The sequence below is a fragment of the Notothenia rossii genome, assembly GCF_949606895.1.
Source record: "Notothenia rossii genome assembly, chromosome: 8".
Classification (NCBI taxonomy): domain Eukaryota; kingdom Metazoa; phylum Chordata; class Actinopteri; order Perciformes; family Nototheniidae; genus Notothenia; species Notothenia rossii.
In genome coordinates, this window is record NC_136906.1 from 74,943,292 (window position 1) to 74,967,163 (window position 23,872).

Here is a 23,872-nt window from a genome sequence, read left to right on the forward strand (position 1 = left end):
ATTGGGTCATAGTGTCAACATAGTGATATGATACATTTTTGAAAGAGATTCAACTACAGATTTTATAAAAAAACATAACTCGAATTTGTATTTTTTATCCTTTTTTGGGTCGTATTGAATCCAATTATCAAGTGCTTTAGAATCTCTAAATGTTCGCCCACATGGTTAAAATATTGCTGATGACTACTTCACACTAAACCCGCAATGTTATATAAAAAGAGTCCTCTGGTGCTTAAATATACTCTTAGTAGCTATTTTTCTAAACTGTCTCCTTCTTTGTTTCTCAACAGATGTGCTCAGCCAACTACACCTTCATCCCCTACATGGTGACGCCCCACAGCAAGGTGTACTGCTGCGAGGGCAGCCTGATGAAGGGCCTGACGGAGCTCATGCAGCCCAGCTTTGAGATGCTGCTGGGGCCCATCTGCATGCCGCTGCTGGACCGCTTCATCCAGCTGCTCAAAGTGTCCCAGTCTAACTCCCAGTAAGTAACACTGAATGGTAGAGAGCAGAGAGGGCAAAAGTAAACACATCCTTTTCTCAAGTAGAAGTACTCGTGTTTAAAAATACTCTGGTAAAAGTAGAAGTATCAGAATCAGAATACCTTTATTAGTCCCACAGAGGGGAAATGTAGGTTGTTACAGCAGAAAAAGACAGCTTAATGTTACGTAGAAGCATGCATAAAAAAGTATTAAAGTAAAACAAAAAACAAAAAGTTATAATATAATAAAAGATTTAATACAATTAAAAGTTACACAATTGACAAAATACACATCCTGTAACAGTTCTTAAGCTTTAGCAGAGAGGTATATATTACACAGTTATTAACGGCATATATATATATTGCACATAGTTGGATGATATTTAACAGCAAGGGGTGTTATAGTCTGTGTTGTTGTGGGTGTGTACTGACTAAACTTCTTTACTCAAGTAAAAGTAAAGAAGTATGGGATTCGAAATGTACTTAAAGGTCCCATGTCATGGCCATTTCTACTGGTCATAATTTCATTGTTGAGGTCTACTAGAATAGATTTATATTGTGCAATTTTCCAAACTCACATTGGTTTCTCATACACCATCTCTGTATAGTATGTGTATTCACTCTCTGTCCTAAACGGCTTGTTGGAGCTCCTGCCCCCCCCCCTCCCTATGAGCCCAGTGGCCGTCTGCGAGACAGCGAAACCCAGCCCGAACACACACACACACCCGCAGTCTGGCTGGGAGTTTGTGTGTGTGCTCACACAAAAACTCACAGCCTCGCTGCGTCCCGCCGACTCAGGGAAGGGAAATCGGCGGAGCTGCAGCTGAGAAAAGATTGAGTTTGTGAGGAAGTCAGCGGATTGGCCCATTTGGACCAATCCGCTGACTTAACGTAACGTCTCCACGGATTGCTCCATTTGGACCAATTTTTTAGGTCATAGCCAAAAGCAAGTTACCAAATTGTGAATGGAAAAGCATAGTAGGCTATACATTTTTCAGGCTACCTTGAAACAGATGCTACCAAAAATACAAACACTGCTTTTGAATAATCCTCACAGGAACATAGTGTAAGATATCTACACAATATTATGTCTCTTTGCTTTGCCAGTATTAATAATGACAGTAACACAATATCAAATAGCTTCAATATAACGTGTTGTTCAAACATTACACCAAATCCACCAAAAGTTTAGATTTCTGGATTGACCCACTTTTGAATACATTTATTTGTATTATAACTTTGTAGGGTTGAATAGGGTTAGGGTTCATTCCCATGAAAGAGTTAATACAATCTATTTAAAGGTCTTCATTATAACAAGTTCCTCTGAAGGAAATGTACCGTCACAGTGTTTAATGACAGGGCCATGTTACTGTATGTGTGAAATGACCAATATGTGTCTGTAAACATATCTTTAAGCTGTTAAATGCAAACGGGGGTGTTGGTTGATTCATGAAGAGGAAGCCATTATACCGTGATTCATTCAGGTCCCTGTAGAGCAAAATGAAGCTTAGTGTTAGTGTTTGAACTCTGACTCGTTCCCAGCATAACAGGCCTTTTGTTTTATTATCCCACTCTTCATATTTTACCTGCTTTAATCATTTTATGTGGTGTGGCATCACTCAACTCTCACCTGCGTGGTGGTGATCTACTTTTTTTGAAACATTTACCACCTCCTCAGTTGCTGGGGTAATATTTTAGGCTTTCCTGCCAACAGGCGAAGCTATCAAGCAGACAGTTGGTTGTCGCTCAGCTCCAGAAATAGTGACTCAGGTTTAACGAGCACAAAACAAAAGAAAAACATACTTTTTGATATCTTTTGTCTGTTGGAGAACAACAAGCATGAAGCAGGGAGTTTCGACTCAGGTGTCACTTGTATCTAAAGAGCATTCTGTACATTGTTTGAAGGAGCGTGACTATTATTTATAATTGCTTTCAGCTTACAAAGTAGTGATTGATGTATTCTGCCGTATGGCGCTAAGACCTGTGCTACCTGCAGAGTTGGGTGTAATAATATTACTTTTGTCGGTAACGGAGTAATGTAACTTTTATAATTCAGTAATCACACTACAGTTACTAACATTGCCCGACACGAGTTACTTCGTTACTTTTATAAAATCAGTAATCACTCTACAGTTAGCCTACTAACATACATAATTACTAGATTCTCCCTTTGACAGACGAGAGGGATTTCCGCCGCATTTTACGTAACATTTCCGCGACTTGCGCGTCCCCATAAAGTGCATAAACATGGCTGAGTCAACAGGCTGAGTCAAGAGCGATAACTTGGGGGTGGAGGTCTGCCCATTATTTTGAGTTCGTCCGAAGAAAGGACAGGAATGTGACGGTGAGGTGCAAACTGTGTCCAGGCCAGAAGCATTTATCCACTGCTGCAAACACAACGTCAAACCTCAACAAGCACCTGCAAAGACAACATGCTAACGTGAAGCTAATAGCTAAGGAGGACCTCCGAACCCAGAGTGAGGATGTCGAGTAAGTAACGACGCTGTAGGTGCGCCGCATTTGCGCTTCAGATGAGGCTCCCTCCGCAAAATGAAGCACCCTCCGCAGTCTGCGTGATCTGCCTGTAGGGAGGGGCGGCCCTGCGAGTAAAGTAACGCGTTACTTTATGTAGAGAGTAACAAAGTAAAGTAATATATTACAATATATTTTTTAAAGTAATGAGTAATATGTATTATTACTTTTTTTGAGTAACGACCCCATCTCTGGCTACCTGTTATCTTTACTGTTTGCTGATGCCCTGTCACGCTAACAATGATCCTTTAATAATCAATGTTTTATATTTAATATATTGTATTTGGAATAATTATTAATTCAAATTACTCAACAGGGGAAAGTGGGAATTCTAAAATATTTATGAGAGACTTCCTTGAAAAAACTCATTAAGACAATTGGAAAGTAGCTTGTCTCACTAGAGAATAATCAAAAATTATGTAAAGCAGTAAATGAATTAAAACTCCAATCACGTTACAATTCCCCCTCAAGGAGATTGTAAATTAGTAGAATTAGTATGATTTTTTGAAAGGCTTATAATTACCTATTGTACGTTATTTGAATAATTAAAATCGAGGGTGTTTTTTGTATGTAATGCTTGATTATAAAGACATTTTTTGCACTTTTTTTTTTACAGCCAATATTTCCGTGAGACGATTCTGAATGAGATCCGAAAGGCTCGGGAGCTTTACACCGGCGTGGAGCTGGCTAACGAGCTGAACCGCATCCAGCAGAGACTCGACAACGTGGAGTGCCTTTCTGTCGACATCGTCATCAACCTGCTGCTCACATACAGAGACATCCAGGTACTACTGCTGTGGCGGCTCAATTTCCCTATCGTCTATAATGAAGTAAGATAGTTTGAAGATATTTAATAAACAAAATCAAAACACAGTAACTATAGGGACAAAACGGCCCATGAAACAGGTGACCTATATACACAAAGCACACTCATGTGACAATTAACGGAAGTGCTCAACAAATACAAATAAAAGTGACGTAAACAAATAATAATAATACAAATAATAAACTCAGGCTAGGTAGCATTTTGGCTCTTACATCTGCTCTGGGAATCACTCTGAACATCAGCATAATGTTGTTATTGGTTGAATGAAGTGGTGCCTCAGGATAATTATAGGATAGATGTTGGAGATAATGTGTTGTTGGATATTCTTTTTTGTGGTTTGTTTTGTGTAAGGACTTGTTTTCATATAAGCAAGTGTATTTACCAGAAATCAATCAACACTGAGAGAAAAGCCCCCTCTTCCTGTTGTAATGCAATGGATGAACCTGCTTTTAAAGAAACTCTTGTTTTTCTGCCATCTTACAGACTGCCTCTCGTCTATATAACATTCTTCATGTTGCTTTGGTCCATACAGTAGAGATCATATGAGATGTCTGTGGATTGGAGTGGGGTAATAATTAAAAAGTTGAACAGTCAAACCCTCACAAAGACAATAGAGGAGACATGCACCAAAACTAAAACCCCAAACAATAAATAAACCTAGCATTTTAAAGCTTTAACAAATAACCGTTTAAGTCTTTCTATAAAAAAAAACTCAGACAACCATTTTCATTAGACTTTTGGAGGCCGACAATAACCTCTTAAATTACAGCAATTATTTAAAAAGCACAGTGTTGCTCAATTTCAATTTGAATTCAGAAAAATAAACTATTTATCAGTCGGGATGTATGGCTCCCTTCGAAGTTTAAACCATGTCATAACCCTGGTTACACACCCTGAACACTTGACACATGACTTTCAGCACAACATCCCAAACATTTCTAAAAGGAACTGTTACGGTATATCAGACATTCAGCTCTTGCCCTACTTGAGTTCAAACAAATGGCAGACTAAGTAGAGATGATCTGTGTGTGCTGCTACTGACCGTGGCATAGGAAAACACTGTTCATCACTACAGTACCAGCTAGACAGAGGACACTCATGTCAGCGTCATTACTTTTACCGGCTATCCTTTCTCAAACAGCAGCAGACCGCCTGTGGAGAGCTCGAGGTGAAGCGTTTGGTCTGCTCGTCTTAAATCTGCCGCTCTCTTCCACTCTTCAGTCTCAGCAATGCAATGGCGCTCCTCGTCCAAATCTCCCTCTCACCATGGGCAGCGCTCAGCCTCATGAATCTTTTATTAGGACAACAAGCATCGAGGACGTGCTGAATTATTCAACATGCTTTGGGTATAGTGACTATGTAGGAAAGTAGCAGAAACTAAAATATGATGAAGGGGACACTCAATTATTGAAGTGCTTTTGTTGTTAAGTAGATAGTTGAGACTCAGGCCAAATGAATAAAATGCATCAGAAACTCTCCCTCTGGCCTCAAAGCCGCTCAGGACCGTGATGGTTTGGAGTGTGTTTGGATGACTTTGTCCCACAATGCTTAGCAATGATCAGCGAGCTCATCCGTGTGTTCTTTACTCACTTATCTTCCAGGATTATGAGTCCATCGTGAAGCTGGTGGAGACTCTGGAGAAGCTTCCGACCTTTGACCCCGTGGCTCATCCACACGTGAAGTTCCACTATGCCTTTGCGCTGAATCGGTAAGATTTAAATAAGAGCTGTGACTCCATGTCTCCATGCTTTAATGTTCAAACAGCTCTGTATTTGTCTCATACTGCCTTTGCTACAGCACCTCTTTTCACCCTCTATCTGAAACCAGAGCCCAGTCTGCTCTGATTGGTTAGCTCTGTTGTGATTGGTCAACCGCTTAGAGATGTCCCGCCCCTTAGCGTATCAACGTACAATGTGTTGGAGCGCTAGCCAATAGAAGTGCGAGTGTTACAAAGTGATGACTTTCCTATACAAATCTTGTTATTCTTTCAAATGCATTTGTAAAGCACTTTGTTTGTGTTTGAAATGTGCTCAATGATGATGATGATGATGATGATGATGATGATGATGATGATGATGATGATGATGATGATGATTATTTAAAAACATTGTATCTTCCGGCCAAAACACAAGGACAATAATTCACTCTTAGCTGACAGAAAAACCCAGTTAGGAAACTCATTCTTCATCTCCGCCTTGTAATTTATTTCCACTTATCAGGAGAGTGCATGGTCTTTTATGGCTTAAATTATGCATTTATCAAGTTGTCCCAGAGTGTATCTTTTTATTTTTGAAGTGTTTCATAAGCAGTAGTGAAGGGAGAACATTCTCAAACCCCAGTTAAATTTGGATTTTTCTTATTATTGAAGTTACAAGCAACAGCAGATCCAGGTTCAGCAGCAGTGATGTTATTAGTAGCATGTTGCTGTGCTCAGGGAAAAAGACAGATGTGCGACACAGGGAGGTTCAGATTGCCTGTTTCTCACCAGCTGCTTTTCTTGTAAACTCAGTGGTGTGTCTGCTTCAAACAGCAATAAAACCTGCTTTTTTTATTTTTTATTTGGCACCGATTGGGAAATGTTTCTGCAGGTTGCCAAGATGCCCGTTTTGTTTTGCACCGTCATCGTCTGGCTCGGTTTCAGGATGTGATGGCGTGTTTACAAGCTCCACGCAGCAACTCTGACACATTGTGTGAGACATACGATATGTGTTAACGACAGAAGACTCTCCTTCAGTGTATTAAGAGCAGGACACTGAGTTGAGACACACATCTGAGGGTTACTTCCAACATTAGCTCTGACGTGTGATTGTTAGGGGATGTGTAATAGGGATTCTTTGAGTGTTTTTGGGATAATGAGGCATAAGACGTCTTGAATAATGAGTAATATTTGCTTTATTCTTGTTTTTCGCCACCTATTATTGATTCATTTGTTTACTGTTCTTATTTTTTATCTAGAATTGACACCTTTTTGCAGGATAGACAGGATTATGATTTGAATTCAAAGGAAAAACCTATACATATTTTTGTTTTTAATACTTAAAGGTGGGGGAGGTAAGTTTGAGAAACCGGCTTGAGATACACTTTTTGTTATATTCCATGGAATGCTCTTAACATCCCGATAGCAATGAATATCTGAAGTGCTTTGACAAAAAATCCATGAAAAAAATCATCCGTGGAGGCTGTAGCGCTCTAAAAAGCACGACCAATCATTTTGGCCGGCTAAAATGATTGGATGGCCTACCTGCCTGTCAGCCTTCCATCTGTGCACAAACTTATCTCGTGCCCTCATTGGTCATGTGCGCGTTCGTGTGTGTTGGAGGAGGGGCTCTGTAAGGAAGTGGCAGATTTGTTCCGGCTGTGTATTTTCAAATTCTAGTGCACTCGAGCTGGTTTCTCCAAAATTACCTACCCCGTCCACACAGCAGCTTTGAAAAAATCTTGAAAACTTGGAGCTGGGCGTGTCTGAGAGCTTGGGGATTTTTTGCGAGCAACGCAACAGACAACCAATCACATGAATCTCCCGCCCCCGACATACAAAGCAGAAAAACCCGGGGATTTTATGCGAGCAATATATATATATATATATATATATATATATATATATATATATATATATATATATATAAACTCCCCAAACCGGCAAAAACCTACCAGTTTCACCCACTGTCTCTGCCACCTCCCTCCATGCCTGGTTCCTCCGGTTTGTATCCAGGTAAATAGTTACTGGTCGTAAAGAACCGGGTGATTTGCTACCGTAATATCTCGTTTGGAATATGAGGAGATGAACTGCGGTCTGGCTCTCCCAGCTTGCACGCGGTTTGATTGGCTAGCGCTTGTACTGTCAGATTTGCATAAACGGGATTTGATTGGCTGACGCTTCCAGCTCAGCTTCAAAATTGCTCAACTTTTGAATCCTGAAAATCCTGGAAATCTTCGCTTTGCTTCCCCACAATGCAGTTCGGCGAAAAGCGAGGCAAAGTGACGTCACCCCATTCAAAGTCAATGGAGAGAGAAGCGTTGGAAGATTTTTTTAAAGCTGCTGTGTGGACGTACCGTTAATATTCGGGGAGTCTGTTGAGAATGCAATAACGTAATTAAATTAAATATATTACATCTTGAGATCTTTTTACATCATAGATATCCTTGAATGTTTAATGGGTAATTTTGGAAAGTACTAAAACAGAGTTTGTCATTTGTTATTTTGTCAATTTCTCAACTCAGTCCCTTGTGTTTATTACTATTGCATTTTAGAATCATTATCCAATATTGTTAGGGTTTCCTCCCTGCAGCTCCTCTTTGCCTCTGACCCACTCAAATCCCCTAATTATACCCTCTGTTGCCATAGTAAAAACAAATGGCTTTAGAGAAGCCATTAGTTAGTAGGAACATTGTAATTATTAAGAGTATTTTATCATGTTGCCCTCTACTAGTGGACAGTTTAGTGCTTCCCAATAGAAGCTGTCTTTTTCAGAAAGTGTTGTTTCTTTGACATTTAACCAATGAAAAAACTATAATTACATTCAAATCACATGGTCTGTAAAAGCTGTCTTATTGCACGTTGCAGGAGAGAGTCATTCAGTTAAATAAATAAAAAAAGGTAATTAATTTTCTCCTTCAAGTGAACTCGATAATTAGCTTGAGTCTTTCTACTGAGTTCTGACCCACTATTTCTGCCTTGAGATTATATTTATTCGCTCAGTGATTGGTGTGTAGTGCTCTGCTTGTAAGAGAAAAAGCTGCAGATGGAGTGTGTGTGGACTAATGGGCTCAGCCTCTTGGCCAGTGTTAGCGCTGCGGGGGGCTGACAGGAGCGAGGGGAGAATCTCCTTCTTCAAATCAGCACTCTGGAGAGAAGTAAGCAAGAAATATAGAGATGTGTTAGCAGAGAGCAGGGCTTCTCTCTGGCCAGTCTCCATGGTAATAGCTTTCAGCTCCTATGTTTTATGTATCATTCACACTCTGTAGAGGAGCCATGATGTGTTTATATCACACATTCAGCCGGGGTGAGAGTTTAATTATTCGCTACACCGCTTGTTTCCTTGATGAAGTTCGGGCTTTTGACACGTTCATTATCTCAGGAACAAAGCCTTATTGAGATTTCGTCCCCAAAGAAGAAAAATGACCCCGATGGAATAGAGGCTCTGAAGCATTTCACTGCTACATTAGCATAACAATGAGGATTCCCTGAAGATATAAGCGATATAAGTCTGAGTGGATATTAATAACAAACAAGTCGTTTGTACAGATGTGAGGATTATTGTAATGATGGTCTCTTTATCCTGTCTAATTTATATATCATGGCAATTCAGGAAATCCTGAAGCTGGCATTGCACTGGTTCCTTTGAAGGGGACATACCATACATGTATATATTAGTTTAGTTTATTAATTTATAGTGTCGTGGACAGTCCCCATCGATGAACTGTCACAAAAACAGTAAATGGAGCAGCTTTAGCCGACATGGCTAATTTCCAGCTGTTGCCCCCGGCCAGACACCCTTAAAATCACAATATATCAACAGCATTAGTTCTAAAAAAATATAAAATAAGATAAAAAGGATGAAAGAAATGTAGATACAGGCAAAAATAATGGATAAAAGAGAAAAAAAAACAACACACGTTACTACATACAGTATATGTCACATATAGCACATCACAATCACATAAACGAGGGGCAACATCCATGATCACAACATGTAACACAGGGGGTGTCAAACTCAATTTCATCCCGGGCCACATTATGGTTGCACTCAAAGGGCCGGTTGTAATTTATATAAATATACATATGTAAATATATAATATATATTAAATAATGTATTATATTACATCGTTGCCCCTGCATTGGATTATTATCAGATCTGGTATCTTCCTAAATAACTACGTCTGAAAGCAGAAGTCTAGGGCATAATTGAAAGTAAATATTCAACAATTACACCAACTGTATTGTATATTATATTCTTTGCAAGCTCTTGCGGGCCACATCAAATTAGGTTGCGGGCCGGATTTGGCCCCCTTGAGTTTGACACCCCTGATGTAACACAACATGTAACACTCACGCCATACTCAACAACACAGACTAGTGTGTGCAGGTGTAGTTCTCAGTGAACCATGTTTTTAAGTGAGCTGTGAAGGTGGTATGTGTATGTATGTCTTTGATTTGAGTGGGTAGAGAGTTCCAGTTTTGTATTGCTGTGACCGAGAATGATGACTGACGAAAAGTACTCTTCCTGAATGGGACTGATAGGTTGTACAGTATATATGTTTCTAATCGGCCATTGTGTGTCCCTGATATATCCCACCATGGCATTTCCTGTCTTGTATTCTTCATTAACTTATTAAGAACATTTGAAAGTCATTAGAAGTGTGAGTGAAAGACATTAAAACAAACAAAACAACAGCTTCTAAAATGATTAAAAAGTCCAATTAACAAAACTGAACATTTTAACTTCCATTAAAGGTGGGGCAGGTAATTCACTTCAGAAACACTTTTATTTATATTCCATGGAATGCTCTTAACATCCCGATAGCAATGAATATATTAAATGCTTTGCCAATAAAAAAATGTCATCTGTGGAAGCCGTGGCGCTGTAAAAAGCACGACCAATCATCTGAGCCGGCCCGGCTAAAATAACTGGATGTCCTACCTGCCTGTCAGCCTTCCATCTGTGCACAAACTTATCTCGTGCCCTCATTGGTCATGTGCGCGTTCGTGTGTGTTGGAGGAGGGGCTCTGTAAGGAAGTCTGAAGGAAGGGGCAGATTTTTTTCGGCTGCGTACTTTCAAATTCTAGTGCACTCGAGCTACATTCTTACCTACCCTACCTTTTAAGGTCTTGTTTTCAAATAAGTTAACCAAAAAAACTGACAATTCAAGTTATAATTAAAAGCCGGTGTGGCTCATATCCTTTATTTATTAAGAATTGTAATTAGAATTGTGAGTAAATCTATTAAGGGAATTTGATTTAATGGTTTTGTTTATCCAACCTTGATTGCTCATACTAGACAGCCAGCTGTACTCCTGGTTTGTTTTATTATTTCTGATGAAGCAGATCCATTAATAACATATTTTCTGCACAGTGTTTAATCAAAACAGGAAATATAAAAGCTTCCGCTGGCAAAACATCCAATCAATTAACACCTCATGAGGTTGCAGTTCCTTTCCTTTGTGGTTTTTAAATGGGTTGCTTATTATAGGGGCATAATTAGGGGAGGAGGTGATTATTTAAACATAGACACATACTCCACATGTTCATACATTTAAGTATCAGAAAAAACTGTTATTGAATGCATGAGATTAAATCTAGCTCTGGATCATGTGACATATTAAGTGCTCTGCAGTTGACCTGGTTTACTATTGTTCTCTTAACTGTCTAATTGCGTCCTTGTTAAGTGGAGCAGGCATGCCACCTGTTACTCCCTTCATGAGTTGTGTGTTGACGTGATGAATTAGCATCTGTTAAATGGACTGTGGAGTGTTTAAACCAACGTGTTGAAATGTGTTGATTTCTTTGGGAGTAGCTCATTCTAAATGCAGCATAAGTCACCTTGTAGAAGTTGGAATGAATCCACCAATCAGCAGTGAACTTCCCTTAGTGTAGAGGACTTGCAAGACTTGCTTAAAAAAGAGGATTGGCCAAGCTACAAAACTACACTTCCCATGATGCAACAGAATACAGTATTTTAGCTCACTTTAGAGAGCATACAGTACAACTTTTTACAGGCAAAGCATTCCTCATGCCTTGTATAGAAGAAGTATACAATGTTTAAAGAGGGGGTTTCTCTTTCCTCTAGTGTGTTATATAGGTTTGTGTGCATGTAAATGTTTTTGCAATGGCTACAATTCCTGCTGAAACACCTCCATTGGACTCCTTTGTTTACTTCTGTAACATAGTGACATCACTTTGTAACACTTGCGCTTCTATTGGCTAGCGCTCCAACACATTGTACGTGATAGGCTAAGGGGCGGGACATCTCTAAGCAAGTTGACCAATCACAACAGAGCCGGCCAGCTAACCAATCAGAGCAGACTGGGCTCTGGTTTCAGACAGAGGGTGAAAAGAGGTGTTGCAGGCAGTATGAGAAAAATAAAGAGCTTTTTGAACATTAAAGCATGGAGACATGTCCCAGTAGTAGAGACACTAAATACAAATATGAACCTGAAACTGACACATGTCCAGATAGATAGATTGCTCAAAGCTGATTAGTTTTTTTTCAGGGTACAAAAAGATTGACTTCTGATTTTCGTCCTCTCTGACTGTGTTTGTAGGAGGAACTTGCCGGGCGACAGACAGAAGGCTCTGGACATCATGCTGCCTCTGGTGAACGGGGAGGAGCAGGTCGCCTCGGACATCTACTGCCTGGTGGGACGGATCTATAAGGACATGTTCCTGGAGTCTCACTTCACCGACACGCCGAGCAGAGACAGCAGCACTCAATGGTGAGAGAGCTCCTCCAGATGCTAAGTCTAATATAAATAATAGTTAGAAGAAATGTTTGGAAGGGGAAGATGCGTGATAGATTCCTTCCAGGTGAATCGCTTGATTTAAATGCACTGATATAGCTGTTATCATAAAGGTACAACTCTTTATAGAGGGCAAACATTTAGAGGGTGACATACAAAAGGTTGCACAACTTGTTACGCCTTAAAGCAAATGTGCACGAGAACAACATGCAACACTTCCATCCTGTACAGAACAAAATGTGCAAAGGTTCAAATGACAAAAGACAGTCTCTTTGGAAACACCTCGAGTGATTGGACTGGATGTTTACAGCATGAACAACCTGCAGGATGTGTTCGTACTTCTGCAATACGTGATGCACAACAAGGGTTTACAGCTGGATCCAGTAGGGCAAATAAGGTTATTACTTGTTACTCGTTAGTTCGCCATTTCCTCATGAGTATCTCAGTGACCTATAAGCTTATGGCTGCTAACAGTAACTGACGGAAGTTGACTTAATGACAGAGCAATAATAATACCAGAAGGCTGTTGATTGCTTCCATCTGGAAATTGCTTTGTAGGCCTCGTATCTTATTCGATTAAATATGCTGTTTGTGTTATTGTGCTCCCATCTGGCTGTTATCATCATGTCCAAGTCACAGCTAAGCACAGGCTCCCCTAATAACATTCCCCTTCCTTCGGATCAACAGATTGCTCATTAAATAAATGAAAATGTCTTGTTTTGCGAGGGTACTCAGTCGCTGTTTGCCCTTCTGTGGTCCCAACTCAATATGGCTGTAATTGTTTTTATATCTTGAATTGTCTCAGAAAGCCCCTTGAACATAATGTTTCTGAGAGATGCTAGTGATGTTGTATGACGCACTGCTTGGAGGCAAAGTGCTTATTGGAGTCATTATTTTTCCCTTTTCCTCTCAGGTTTAAAAAGGGGTTTGAGTCAGAGCCAACACTACACTCTGGGATAAACTACGCTGTTCTCCTCCTGGCAGCAGGACACCAGTTCGACACGTCATTCGAGCTCCGCAAAGTGGGTGAGTGGGTGCTAGACTGGATATCTGTAATCTGCCCGGCAACAGTCCTTTGTGATACGTCAAATCCATCCAGCGCACGGAATACAAAAAGGAAGAAATTAGAAATGAAAGTGTCAATTGCAATCATTTGCATCCATATGTTAAAACCTGCAGGTTAAAGCTACACTGATCAATGTTTTTATATTCATAATGGACCAAATGATCGTATGAAATGCAATATTAGCACTTTTTGCAACTTCTTTCAGGTCGATAGAGCGTTTTAACGTCTCATTGTTTTGACTTCACTGTATCTTTTTTTGCTCAGTCTTACCACTTGAAACATCTGCCTGATGCTTCCTGTGCTTCTGCGTTATCAAATAGTTCATTTACATATCGGGCAGGGCAGACACAAACCAACATTAACATACATTTGTCGTTTCTGTCAACCTGAGGAATCTAAGGCTAATATTCGCTCAGCTTTGGTCTAACAACCAAGGAGGTAAACATATAGCTCTTAAGAAGTGTATATGTCCACTAGCTAGTTGTAAACAGTGCCTGTCTAATGTTTGGTGCTCGGAAAGGAATAGAATTGCTTATAGTAGCTTTTCTGTTAAAATCAGCAGTCTAAAAAAACAACTCTTTGGGAGCACTGAGAGTCATGAGGCAAAATAAATGATAACTCTCCATAGCATACCATCAGCTCTATAGGTATCTATCTATAGAGCTGATGGGAACTGCAGAGTCTTGTGATAATGCTCTGTGTTCCTCACTTCTTGTCACAAGTTATTGTGTATTGTAAAACATATTGATTATTCTTAGCCTTTATTTATACAGGTGTAAAATCTCATTGAGACACAAGGTCTCATTTTCAAGAGAGACCTGTCAGTGTTAACACTACGACACAAAGTTACAGACAGACAGGACACTAAACACAGATTATAGCTGCTTTAAAAAAGAAAAATCTGATTGCATATGGACACATTTCCTCCGTTTAAGCCCTTGTTCCAAATCTGTGTGTTCTGCCCTGAAACCTGAGTCTCAGAAGAGTTCAGGAATGTGGGAAACGGAGCAGGAAGTCCTGGGAACCTGCAGCTCCCTGAATGAGCCCCACCCTCCCTCCCTTATGCCTACAGCCCCCAGCTGCTTCTTCAAATGACTGGCAGCAGAAACCAGGACCATTATCTCTAAGACCTTTAAATTCTTGCAGAAAACGATGACAAATCACACCTTTGTTCGAGGGCTGCTCAATTAATCGTATTTTAATCGCAATTACGATGTTGGCCTGCAATGATTATGCAAACAACATCATCGGAATAAAAGGATTTTTTTTTTAATTCGTTTTTCAGTTAAATTATACTTAAAGTTCAGGGAAATCAACTGTTAAAAACATACTGGTCAAATTCTTTTTTCAATAAATGGATGTTTTCAAAGTAAATAGATAATCGTTTTTAATAATCATGATTGACCAAATTAATCGAGATTATGATTTTTGCCATAATCGAGCAGCCCTACTTTGTTCTGCACATTGTGACATATCCAAGTAGGAACATGTTTTATTTTCTTGCCACAGTCTCACTGCAGCTATCTTAGGATTTCATCATGCAATGTCCTCAGGGGTAAAGGAGCAACAAAAACCGTGTACTTATTGTAATAAAGGTCCCCTATTATACTGATTTTCATCGATATATTATAGGTCTCAGATATATACAGAACATGTCTCTGAAGTGTTTGGCTTCCCATAATCCCCTCTGTTTCAGCCCTGTCTCCAAAGTACTGATTCTCTGTCTGTTACTTTAGATGAAAATAAGGAGCCCCTCCCCACGCCCCTCTGAGAGATATTTGGTAACAAAGAACTCAATGGCTCTCTAGGAGGAGATTCAGGTGATAAGGAGCGGGGGGGGGGGGGGTTACCTTGGTTGCTGATTGGCTAATGGTTACACAAGCAAAAAAAAGTTATGACATCATAAAGTGGCCAAAATCTGATCAGCTCATTTTCAGACAGGTTTTTATAGAAATGGATCAGTACAAAAAGTGAGAAAATCTTTGTTCCGGAAACTTCCAGAATCTCTTTCCACAGAGGGGACACATGTTGATGTATAAAAGACATGATTTTGCATAATATGTGACCTTTTTAAATATCTTGTGTCCCAGGGGTGAAGCTGAGCAGCCTGCTGGGGAAGAAGGGCAGCCTGGACAAGCTGCAGAGCTACTGGGACGTGGGCTTTTTCCTGGGCGCCAGCATCCTGGCCTGTGACAACACCAGGGTCATCCAGGCCTCGGAGAAACTCTTCAAACTTAAAGCCCCCATCTGGTGAGAGAAATTATAAGCCGCTCTCAAATTAGCAGGCAGAGAAAAAACACATTTTAGACCGCATCCATCACATCCTGATCTGCAGCTCTGCTCTCCCCTGGAACCACAGTCTGTCTGTCTGTCTGTCTGTCTGTCTGTCTGTCTGTCTGTCTGTCTGTCTGTCTGTCTGTCTGTCTGTCTGTCTGTCTGTCTGTCTGTCTGTCTGTCTGTCTGTCTGTCTGTCTGTCTGTCTGTCTGTCTGTCTGTCTGTCTGTCTGTCTGTCTGTCTGTCTGTCTGTCTGTCTGTCTGTCTGTCTGTCTGTCTGTCTGTCTGTCTGTCTGTTGCCTTTGTGCAAACATTTGTTGTGTTTTGCAGGGAGAACAGTAAATATCAAGAGGAACTCGCTGTGTCTTAAACAGCACCTCTGTTTTTATATGGATGTTGATTAAGTTATGAGCCTGGTGACATTTCGAGGAGAATTCAAAATGAATCATTATGCATATAATTTGCTCTGTGAAAAGAAAACAGGAAACACCACTTGAAACTGGCAGTTTGTCAAGATTACCAGCATGCCAATGTTTCCCTTTTGGGTCAGCAACATCTGTTCTCATTTTGCCATGGATTCAACCTTTTGTTAACTAAGATGAAACACAAACCTTTATTGCAATGCAGGTATGGGTGTGTATAACTAGGGCTGCTCAATTAATCGTATTTTGAAAACAAATTCATTTTTTTTTTAATTATAATTTTTTTTATTGGTTTTTCAGTTGAATTATACTTAAAGTTCGGGGTAATCAACAGTTTTTTTCAAAGAATGGATGTTTTCAAAGTATATGCATAATCGTTTTTAATAATCGTGATATCAATTATTGACCCAAATAATTGAGATTATGATTTTTGCCATAATCGAGCCGCCCTATGTATAACTACATTATAGCAAGAAAGGAAAATAAAACCTAAAATTCCTATCAATTAAAAATGTGCTGACAAAACTATAACTTTTCTAATCCATGCTTAATCCTCTACATTGTGGAGTCTTAACTACCGGCTTAACATAACTTCAGACTTTATATGCATTCCTTTGCTATTTTATACGGCTTATTACATGCTCAACGCTCTGCAGCTCCTTTTTTCGCCCTGCTGTTCTTTATTTATGTTTGTGCTGTGAAAACTCTTTAAGTCCCCATTAATGTCACAAAGAAGAACGAGCCCCAGCATGGAAACACAATCGCATGGTATTGTTTGTTTCTGTGATCGTTCTTGATCTAAGCTCATGGGTTTGAAACAATATAATACACACGCAAATGACTCGCCCGTATGCCAATGTGTTTGCAGAGGTTTTTCTCAGAGGAAAAGGTGATGTCAATTAGGTTTTGTTTGACACTGAAAAAGGCTTTGAATTCAGATTGTCTTTCTGGGCACAGTAACTAAATATTCCTTCCCTTATTCCCTCTGGTTGGTTCAGGTACCTGCGCTCGCTGGTGGAGACCATCCTCATCTACCAGCAGTTTAAGAAGCCGTGCACGGAGCAGCCGGCCCCCAAGCAGGAGCTGGTGGATTTCTGGATGGACTTTCTGGTCGAGGCCACAAAGAAAGACGTCTCCTCCGTCCGATTTCCTGTAAGAGACTCCAGATATAACCTTAAAGGTCACCTATTGTGCAAAATCCACTTTGTCATGTCTCTTCTACATCAACATATGTCCCCTCTTTTTCATGTCTCTTCTACATCAACATGTGTCCCCTCTTCTCCATGTCTCTTCTACATCAACATGTGTCCCCTCCTCTTCATGTCTCTTCTACATCAACATATGTCCCCTCTTTTTCATGTCTCTTCTACATCAACATGTGTCCTCTCTTCTTCATGTCTCTTCTACATCAACATGTGTCCCCTCTTCTCCATGTCTCTTCTACATCAACATATGTCCCCTCTTTTTCATGTCTCTTCTACATCAACATGTGTCCCCTCTTCTCCATGTCTCTTCTACATCAACATGTGTCCCCTCCTCTTCATGTCTCTTCTACATCAACATATGTCCCCTCTTTTTCATGTCTCTTCTACATCAACATGTGTCCTCTCTTCTTCATGTCTCTTCTACATCAACATGTGTCCCCTCTTCTCCATGTCTCTTCTACATCAACATGTGTCCCCTCTTCTTCATGTCTCTTCTACATCAGCATGTGTCCCCTCTTCTTCATGTCTCTTCTACATCAACATGTGTCCCCTCTTCTTCATGTCTCTTCTGCATCAACATGTGTCCCCTCCTCTTCATGTCTCTTCTACATCAACATATGTCCCCTCTTTTTCATGTCTCTTCTACATCAACATGTGTCCCCTCTTCTCCATGTCTCTTCTACATCAACATGTGTCCCCTCTTCTTCATGTCTCTTCTTCATCAACATGTGTCCCCTCTGTGGAAAGAGACTCTGAAAGTCTCAGGATCAAAGATTCTCTCTCTTTTTGTCCTGATCCATTTCTATAAAAACCTGTCTGAAAATGAGCTGATCAGATTTTGGCCACTTTATGATGTCATAACGATGTTTTGGCTTCTGTAACCATTAGCCAATCAGCAACCAAGGTAACCCCCCCCCCACCTTATCACCTGAATCTCCTCCTAGAGCACCATTGAGTTCTTTGTAACCAAATCTCTCTCAGAGGGGCGTGGGGAGGGGCTCCTTATTTTCATCTAAAGTAACAGACAGAGAATCAGCACTTTTGAAACAGGGCTGAAACAGAGGGGATTATGGGTAATGCTGCAATGATCTGTTTGGTGTTTCAGCCAATCAGAGACAGGTTCTGTATATATCTGAGACCTGTGATATATTGATGAAAAACAGTATAATAGCGGACCTTTAAAGATACAGCTCAAGGTGCCAATCAGAGGCTGAGGTTTAATTCTCAGGTGTAATATGTGGTGATCAAACTTTTTAATGTTTAAACTTTAAATGAATTAAATAATACAACATATTTCTAATTCCTCCAGGTGTTGATATTAGAGCCCACTAAAGTGTACCAGCCTTCATATTTGTCCATCAACAAAGACGTGGACGACAACACGGTGTCTATCTGGCATGTTGCTCCTGATGATATGGTGAGTGTCCATTATTTATATTGTCCAACAAGCCTGACGCAGAATTATGACTTTTCTGCTGTTTTTCTTGTTAAATTCTTCTAAAATGTGTTCTGTAATTTGCACTTAAATTGACAAATCTGTTCCTGAATCTCAGATAAAACGTAAAAAAACATGTTAGAAAAAGATCCATGCTAATCAAAAAGGTGTCTTGATGTGAATGATTGCATGTTTTAATATGCAATCAGCACCAATATGAGTGGGGTATAAGTTAAGGGAGATTTGTAAAAGTATATTTTAGTAGAGAAGCAATGGACACTTAAATCTGTTGAAGCTTGTCGTCCAATTAAAATAATAATCTAAAATGTATGCAGTGCATTTTGGTTGAATTCTTTGCAAATAAACACAACAAATTATATTTATTACTTTGCAAAGTAAACAATCATTGCAACATAGAAGAAAGGCTTGTTTCTGATTGGCTGGTATTCATTGCCACAGCGCAAACAGTCTCTTTGTGCTTTTATTGATTTACATGATGTCAATGCTTGAACTACTCACTGTTTAGACCAAACATCACATTTGCCAACAGAAGTTAATAAATGGAGGATGATTGTCAGTTTTCAGATGCCACAATGAGATAATGGACTTGTTTCCTGTCATGAATTTCTGTGCGATTGATTATTTCCTCGTATGGAAGTGCTTATATCCACTTCAGCACATCAGTAGAAGTGACTGCTGACCAGTTACTCATCCTAGTAATGTGCTACATCAATGTCCTCTGCTCTAATACTGTAACCAATCAACTACAATCAGTCAGAGTATTGATTGATTGATCTCCCAGAAGCTGAAGTGATGTTATTTGTGTTCCTGCAGCACAAGGGGATCCATGAGTGGAACTTCAGCGCCACGTCAGTGCGAGGAGTCAGGTCAGTGTCTGCTGTCTTTAATCACACGCTCATATTTTAGCTGAGCGACGTGACAAAAACCTCACATCTGTCTCCAGAGGACGAGTGGTTTGAATGTACCATCAGATATTGGTTTGGCAGAACATTTATTAGCTCCACTACGGCAAAGTACTTGGTGTGAAAGTTATAAGGCGCTTTTTCACACCAAGTGCTTTGCCGAACTTAGTTCATCAGAACTTAGTTCATCAGAACTTATTTCATCAGAACTAAAGAGCAGATCGCGTTCATACCGGAATAAGTCCCTGAGGAAGGATTAGGCAAATTAAGCCGCTGACGTCACTTCTTCTTCTTCTGCTTTGGGTTTACTGGCAGGCCGCAAACTTCACGGCGTATACTGCCACCCGAAGTGTGATACTCTGAAGCCTTCAGAGTAAATCGCCAGAACGCCGACACCTCCTCATCTCCACGGCTCCCATGTTTTATTTTGTGTTGCCATAAGTTAGTCTCTCTCCGTTGGAGCGCGATGCTAATGCTAATGCTAATAATGCTAATGCCAGCAAATAAAATGGCGGCTTCACAAAACTTTTTTTGAGTTTTACGGGGCGTGGTTTGCAATCCGCCCAGCCAATCAGACATAGAGCAGGGACTGAAAAGGGGGTGACCAGGTTCTCATGAACTAAATTCTAATTCCGGATTTTTTTTGGTGTGAACGCACATTTTCTGAACTATATCGGAACTAAACTAGGAAAAGTACTCCGGTGTGAAAGCGCCTAATGTCTCTAAATGTCACTTTTGCTTTTGAGACGGATGGCACGGCTCTTTCAAACCAATCCTGACGTATGTTTGAACTGCTTTAATCTCTCAGGTGTTTTTATATTAACATTTATCAATTGCATGCTAATGTGCAATTATAGGAAAGAGCACACTTTGTTGATGGATTTGACAAAAATGGGACTCTCAGAAATGTACCAATATAAAAATATGTGTACATTTATTCGTATGGTTACCTGCATGGAGAGAAGCCTGCAAACTGTCCTTACCTGATTTGAATGACAATAAAAATGTGAATTCTGAATTATAACTAGGGATGTCCCGATCACCTTTTTTTGCTCGCGATCCGATTCCGATCATTTGATTTTGACAATTTGCCGATACCGATTTTTCCCGATCCGATCTCTATGCAATGCATTAAGAGAAAAAAAAGCATTCAAGTTGTCCCTTAAGGTTATTTTTTAATTTAAATTGGATATTCTATCCAACATGGATATAGCTTGTTTTTTTCACAGCAGCATTTGATCAGTTCAGTTGTGCAGCATTGGATCAAAACAAAAATAAAGCTTATCAGTACTCGTTAGCTTACTGCTACAATTAGACACTGCGCCCTGCCCACTCTGTTGCCAGATTTGAGAGAAATAAGCAACCAGGTCTATGAAAACAAGCCCCAAAGAAGCAACACATACATGATGTTCTGTAATTTGAAACCAAAACTAAGGCCTTAGGATTACTTTAAAACTTGAACATGGTCATTTTTGTTTTGTAACATTGAATTAAAAAATAAAAAAATAAAAAAAATCCCGATCCCCGATTTTTTTCTCCCGATTCCGATCTTTTGAAAATCACGTGATCGGCTCCAATCCCCGATCACGTGATCGGATTGGGACATCTCTAATTATAACATAATGAACCAAACATACGGGAGGCGTGTGACGCATTGGACTAGTGCGTTGGTGTTGGGATCAGGGGAGCACAGCTTCAAACCCCACTGCAGTCAGCATGTCGTTGTCTCCCCGGGCAAGACACTTCACCCCAAATTTAGTATGTTAGTCGATTTGGATAAAAGTGTCTAACAAGTAACATGTATAATGTAATGTACACATATCTGGATTGATGGTTTACTGTAAATATATAAAGCTCACACATAAGGGTCTACGTGCAGATTGAAGACATGCACTTCTGCTTCAAAGTGCTCCATAAATACCCCAGACAGTCTACCACCATGGACAGTTTTTCGAGTGTTCCTCTGCGTCTCCTCTTCCCCGGTCCTCAGAGGAATTCACTGTCAGATCAGAGGAGGGCTGTGCTCACATGTTGCTAGGGAACGAGTCATTGTGCGTGCCCACTCAGCCTGCAGACAGTCAGCAGGACACAATAGCTGCGCTGCGAGCAACAATATACAGTCTGGCCTTGGCTCAGCGCCGTAGAAATGGACTCAGCCCGGGGGATAAAAGTTTCCAATTAGCTTTTGAATGGAAGCTCTCCGTCTTTTGTGCAGACGTTCAGCATCATTTAATTTGTCCTGTATGTTTTCCAGAGGAAAAACAAACACTCATAATACTTACAATGGATATCAATTAGTAGTACATCCTGCATTTGTTCTATTCATTGTGGTTTATATTGTGATGGAGCGGCCATATACACAGTCTTTTCTTTCATACCCAGAGAATAATGAGGTCTGTCTCTTGACTTATGACATCCCCCATTAAATATCTGAGTCATTTCTGCTCTCATGGGATCCGTCCAAATAAATGTGTTGTGAATGAATGAAGAATATATACTTTGTATTGTCATAATACAAAGTACAACAACATTTATTTGGCAACTCTCACTGCAGTAAAAAATAGACACAAATAAATAAATAAATACATAAGAGTGGTAAAAGCAGAGGTAGTAGCGATGACAGTGCAACGAGTTAAAATTCAATGTCAATGTGCATATTTACACTTACAGTCTAAAAACGTGAAATGTACAAAACTGTATAAATCAGGGGTGTCAAACTCAAGGTCCGGGGGCCAAATCCGGCCCGCGTCTTCATTTTATGTGGCTCGCAAGAGCTTGCAAAGAATATAATACGTTTATTATACGGTTACATGCCACTTTACAGTATATCTATATGTGTTCATTTGAATTAATTTTTATTTTTTATTTTACATTTTTATCTTTGATTTATCCTTCATTTTATTAATCTGTGTGAATCTGTGCTGTCCTGTTTTTCAATCTTACCCTGTTGCTGTTAAACTACTGAATTTCCCCACGGGATTAATAAAGGTCCCACAATGCATCTCATTTTGTGACATGCGCACTGAAGAGACTTGCAATTATTTGCCCTAGACTTCTGCTTTCAGACGTAGTTAATTATGAAGTTATTACCCTATCCGATAATAATCCAATGCACAGGCAATAATATAATACATTCTTTCATATATATTATGTATTTATATATGTATATTTATATAGTTACAACCAGCCCTTTGAGTGCAACCATAATGCTAATGTGGCCCACGATGAAATTCAAAGTCAAATAGCTATAAATATTTCTAAATAGTAGTGGTGATGTCCTATTCTGCCCTGAGGCAAATGTAACATGTGTGATACAGAATTGGGCTTTACTGTATCAATAACATTTGATTGATTGATTGATTGATTTTCTCTTCAGCATCTCCAAGTTTGACGAGCGCAGTGCCTTCCTGTACGTGCTCCACAATTCAGAGGACTTCCAGATCTATTTCTGCACGGAGATGCACTGTAAAAGGTCTGTACTCCGTCTCTCTGTGTGTGCTTGACGTCTTTAAAGCTCATAAATGTTGTGTTTAAAACCATCAGTAAACCATTATTTATGTTAACATTATACATCTTACTTTTGTATGACTTTGAAATACATTATTGTGTTTTATGAGCTAGTTATATACACAACACTGTTAACACTGTTGTTAACTGTCAAACTAAATCTGAGACAAGGGATTTAAATCTTTAGTAGAGATCCTTTGTGATTTTGTGAATAGAACAAATCGTCGACTTTAATTTACTTTAATTTTATTATGGATTCGTTCTGTAGAAAGATAAGACTTGTAAAAAACCTCATTTGCATACTATAGCGCACATTGTTTGGTAGGGGTTCAACGCCATTTGGGCTGTATTTGTTCTATTATTTATTGACTAAACTTATACTTAAATAGCTCAAACCCTAAAATGCCCAGCCTTTTAGTCTAAAATCTTAAACCACACATCCACACAAAACAGGGTGAGGTTGACTAAGTATTAGGGATGGGAACGATTAATCGAATATTCAAAATTATTCAGGTATTTTGAATATGAGAATATGAGTTATGAATATATTTTTTGGGAGGGATGCCTAAGTTGATTACATATTATCAAATGGAATAATTCAATCTATACGGCAGTGCCATAGCTAAGTGTGTTAGGTCTAAAGGTGTGTTTTGCTCCGCTCACCGGTCCCTCACAGAGGGAATAGCTGCAGGTGCTGGTCTCTCTCTCTCGCGTCCGGTTATACTTCACTCGTGTTTATGTCC

The 23,872-nt window shown here is 39.7% G+C and overlaps 1 protein-coding gene across 2 annotated transcripts in view; it reads left to right on the top strand.

The window, feature by feature from the left end:
- map3k5 (mitogen-activated protein kinase kinase kinase 5) overlaps positions 1 to 23,872 on the top strand; it is an 85,781-nt gene that overhangs the window by 31,547 nt on the left and 30,362 nt on the right. For both annotated transcript variants that reach the window (XM_079646682.1, XM_079646683.1), the window contains exons 4-13: positions 291 to 484; positions 3,630 to 3,798; positions 5,441 to 5,547; positions 12,102 to 12,272; positions 13,210 to 13,322; positions 15,453 to 15,612; positions 17,058 to 17,211; positions 18,574 to 18,681; positions 19,534 to 19,586; positions 22,999 to 23,094. In XM_079646682.1, the coding sequence (XP_079502808.1) occupies positions 291 to 484; positions 3,630 to 3,798; positions 5,441 to 5,547; positions 12,102 to 12,272; positions 13,210 to 13,322; positions 15,453 to 15,612; positions 17,058 to 17,211; positions 18,574 to 18,681; positions 19,534 to 19,586; positions 22,999 to 23,094 (1,325 nt within the window). The remainder of the gene's footprint in view (positions 1 to 290; positions 485 to 3,629; positions 3,799 to 5,440; positions 5,548 to 12,101; positions 12,273 to 13,209; positions 13,323 to 15,452; positions 15,613 to 17,057; positions 17,212 to 18,573; positions 18,682 to 19,533; positions 19,587 to 22,998; positions 23,095 to 23,872) is intronic.